The 3746-nt window shown below is 45.2% G+C and overlaps 1 protein-coding gene across 1 annotated transcript; it reads right to left on the bottom strand.

Moving 5' to 3' along the window:
- Positions 1-376: 376 nt before the first annotated feature.
- LOC135369528 (uncharacterized) lies at positions 377-3489 on the bottom strand. The gene is made up of 4 exons (XM_064603113.1): positions 3438-3489; positions 1732-1811; positions 1163-1471; positions 377-659 (listed from the first exon to the last, which is right to left on the bottom strand). Exons 2-4 carry the CDS (start codon positions 1766-1768, stop codon positions 469-471), a joined length of 537 nt encoding a protein of 178 aa, XP_064459183.1. The 5' UTR covers positions 1769-1811; positions 3438-3489; the 3' UTR covers positions 377-468.
- Positions 3490-3746: the final 257 nt, after the last annotated feature.

The raw sequence follows: 3746 nt of genomic DNA, 5'->3' as shown, positions 1-3746 counted from the left end.
CCGGAACTGGTTCAGGGAGTGCAAGTCTAATCGAACAGACCTATAACTTCATAATTGGCTTCCCTGGTTGACGAAATGTGGATTTGAGCTGAAGTCATCCCCATATCATCGTCATCATGTATTTCTCTCTCTCTCTCTCTCTTGTGGATTTGTAGATTTTGTAGACTTAGTAATTTGTAGTAATAGTAGTTGATTTTACTCATACAGGTCGACCCATCCCCACGTTCAGTAGAATATATTATTCAGTCGTCAACGGCTGAACTGCGTTCCTTTTGAACCCTGCAGGCAAGAGGTGGTCCTCTGATCATTGATCCGCCTAAATGACAGTATGTTGCCCTAACAGTGACGTGCTTTCAGGTGCCATGACTCCAGGCAGTCCATTGGGCATATCATTTATTTGTAACACTTTTTACACAAAGCATTTCGCGAGTTAACTAACCCTCGTGAGTAGATTATTGAACTTTGACCTTAGACAACATTCTTAAAGAAATGCTCGAAAGATTCGGTTTGCGTCAACTGGTCCAGAAGCTGAGCCAATTTCTGCTTGAGCAGCTCTTCAAACACACGGTTCTCGAGCCTGTCGCTGGTGAACTCCACTGGTTGTCTAACGTACTGGTGGAGAGCCCTCACACGGTGGTCCTTCGCTGGCAAACTTTCATCTGCAAAGATATGTGTTGGGGATCTGTGTTACCATTGTGGGTCTTTGCGAGCTCTGGCACACTAAAACCTGTCGGGTACAGAGGAGTCTTGCGCTGTGGACGGTCTAGAAAGTCGTAATTTCACAACTGGTGAAGTGATGAAATTTATAAGTGGGTTGTGCGTCGCCAGGTTATTTCTGGTGTCGCCTTTTCGAGTACTGACAATACATGTACCCCTCATATGCAGCATAACGTAATCTACTACTACTGTGGGTCGCAGAGTTTGATAGAAGAAAGCTACCACGAACAAAAAAACAAAGATAACTTCATCGATGCCTCAGCTACCACGTTGGGAGTATTCAAGAGTCAGCCACCGTCATAGGTAGGAGTTGTGCGAGTTCGGCTCCTGTTACTGGCACTGCCTGAGATGTCAAAACTAGCGACCTTTCATGAGTTTTCCGCACGTTGGTACCCGGCAAGATACTGCCCTTTTACCGCACATATAATGGTAGGAAAGTGCATACCGTAAGTCCTCTCGCTGTCTACGCTTGTTAGGCCATGTAGCACTTCTACTACCACGTCGAACTCTTGATCTGGATGAGTGGCTACAGCCTTGTAGGTGAAGTTGAGGCCGCTGACAGAGAGTTGACCCTTGTAACGTCCATTACAACCGCGAAGGGGTCTGAGGACAGTGCTCAGACCCTCTACCTTTCCTTGGGTGAACTTCACGTCCCTCCTGTGGAGTCCAAGTCCAGTGAATTCGAAGTCCGGCAAAGAAACAGAGTCCTCGTCGAGTACCTCGAAAGGTTCAACAACAGGCCCTGCCAATGCACCTGCAGGGATAAAATAGGAGCATGTACAGCTTTATGAGCTTCGCAAAGTTCGCTGACCCAAGCACGAAAACGATTCGCGAATGATTGAAGCACTATGAATTATAATTTAGTTGTTTCGGTACGAGATGAAGACGTAACAAACAGACGCTCATTTATTTGGACTGTGTCATTTAGCGTCGAACACACGAGTAGCCTAAAACATCCATATTTAATGCTCTGCTGATTTATCAGAAGTCCAAGAACAATGATCATTTACTTACCGGCGACCAAAGCGGCGATGATGAGAGCAAAACGCATCTTGGCTCTTATTATCCTTCTCGAATGACTCTCAAAGGCAAACCTGCTTCAAGAAAGAAGAATGTCTGCATTCTCCCAGTTTAACGATGCACATCCGTTGAAATGCCTTAAAATGTGCTTCGCAATTGCAATACTTCCTGACAGGGGCGACGGAATTCGTTGACGGAACGTGGGGGAGGATAAGCATAACCTATAGGGGCCACTAATGTACTTACTAGAAACGACTCGTCTATACAATCCGATGACTGTGGAGGGCGTAACACATATGAAAGGGTGACCTCGCGTTCTGGATTATGTAACGTGAGGCAAAAAAGAAATTGGCGCTTGAGCATCACAAACTGAAACATTGGTTGGTTGATTGTTTCATTACGTCGCATAAGTGAAATAAAATTAAACGTGCAGTGGTGTGTTCCTTTCTTGTTGATTTTCGTTCTCGTCAAAAGCGCAAGGGTGCCGTCTGCAAAAGTCGTCATCATTGTTGCTTTAAAAAGGCTTTGCGGAATGTTCTGGCCATGGCGCAGGCAGAGACAGCAGATGTGTCACACGTGTCACCAAGCACACCAGCTAACTGCTTAATCTAGCCTGAAAATGTTTCCATGCGTTGATCAAAAACAAGTCGACTTCCTTTACAGGAGCTAAATCTGAGTTTGCCTGTACCTTCTAAGCAATGCTATTAAGTGGCGTGCGGCTACTCTTGGCGTGGTGGGTTCGCACATACGGTATCACATTCTCAATAGAAGTATTGGGTGGAGCACATTCTTCTCCATTGCCTGCACTACCGACCTTTCCCAGCCACTCTTTCTTTGTCTCTTAATTCGCACCCTCACATTGTCACAATTGCTTGGTCCATGGCCAAATTCAGCCCACCAACGCTGCGCCATCAAGGCACTTGTGGCCTTTCTGGACACCATATATAAGGACTTTGGTCCTTACTCTGATGCGACTCATTAATCGCACCAGTGCGACCTACGTTTCCATTTCTTTTCTTTGCATTTCTATTTCTATTCGTTATTGCATTTCACTACACTGCCACAATCAATGAGGGAGAGCATCGGCCCTGGCGATAAAATTCAACAATCATAATCAACAAATGTTCTTGTTGTTGGGTGGATAGTACCTATTCGAGTGAATTTCGTCCTCTGCTTTTTAAACGTGTGTTCATTTTCACTCTGCGCGGTAACAGAGCTGAAAGGCAGCCTGTCTCGGATGACACGTACAGATGAAAAATGGGGTGGCGAGACCCTCAGAGCCATAGTTCAGGAAGGAGGGGGAACTGGGAGGGGGGCGGCTGCACCCTCTGCCCCTACCTTCCGACCGAATGTACTTTCATCATGAAAACTTTCTCTTTCCCTCAAATCCTTTCGTCTGTCCCTATTCTGACATCTGAGAACACGAACATACAACGGAAACCTAAAAAAAGCCTACAGAAAATAAACGGTAGAAGTTGAGGATGCGTTAGATTAGGGAACACCTGTGGTAGAGATGTGATATGAGGTGATAGAAAAATAAAAAAAGGGGGATTTAAGTCGCGACAGAGTCAGACTGGCTATCCCGGAGTTAGCCGCAGTTAGTCGCAATAAATAAAACGAAATAAAGCAATAAATAGAAAGAAGAATATCTGACTAGACCCTAGACTGCCCATGATTCAACAAAAGGTGTTACCGCTTACCGTTAGTGTCGTCGGAGGAGTTGTGATGTGTTCTGAGTTTGCACCGTATTTTATAGGGCCCGCGCTTGCTGTGCACAACTCTTATCACTCTCATCCGGTTGTGGCCTATACAATGATATCAGATGTAGACTTTTTGGAGGGCAACGAACAGTTTAAGGGTATTAACTATCGAATACAATAAACAATAGAAAACAAATGATTGTGAAAACAGAGAAATGATCACAGATGACAGATATCCGGCTTATTTGCTTTCAAGTGGGTGACACCTTATCAGAGTGGAGTCTCGGGAGCCTACAGTACCGATGTAAA

Source organism: Ornithodoros turicata, chromosome 1 (genome assembly GCF_037126465.1).
Source record: "Ornithodoros turicata isolate Travis chromosome 1, ASM3712646v1, whole genome shotgun sequence".
Taxonomy (NCBI): domain Eukaryota; kingdom Metazoa; phylum Arthropoda; class Arachnida; order Ixodida; family Argasidae; genus Ornithodoros; species Ornithodoros turicata.
Note: the sequence above shows the minus strand (reverse complement) of the source record. Positions and strands in the feature narration are given on the sequence as shown.

Bases quoted from the DNA above. Each gene is read 5' to 3' on its own strand.
- LOC135369528 (XM_064603113.1), bottom strand. From the start codon at position 1,768: ATGCGTTTTGCTCTCATCATCGCCGCTTTGGTCGCCG. The intron at 1,472-1,731 runs GTAAGTAAATGA...TTATCCCTGCAG, and splicing joins CATCGCCGCTTTGGTCGCCG to GTGCATTGGCAGGGCCTGTT. The intron at 660-1,162 runs GTATGCACTTTC...ATATCTTTGCAG, and splicing joins AGACAGCGAGAGGACTTACG to ATGAAAGTTTGCCAGCGAAG.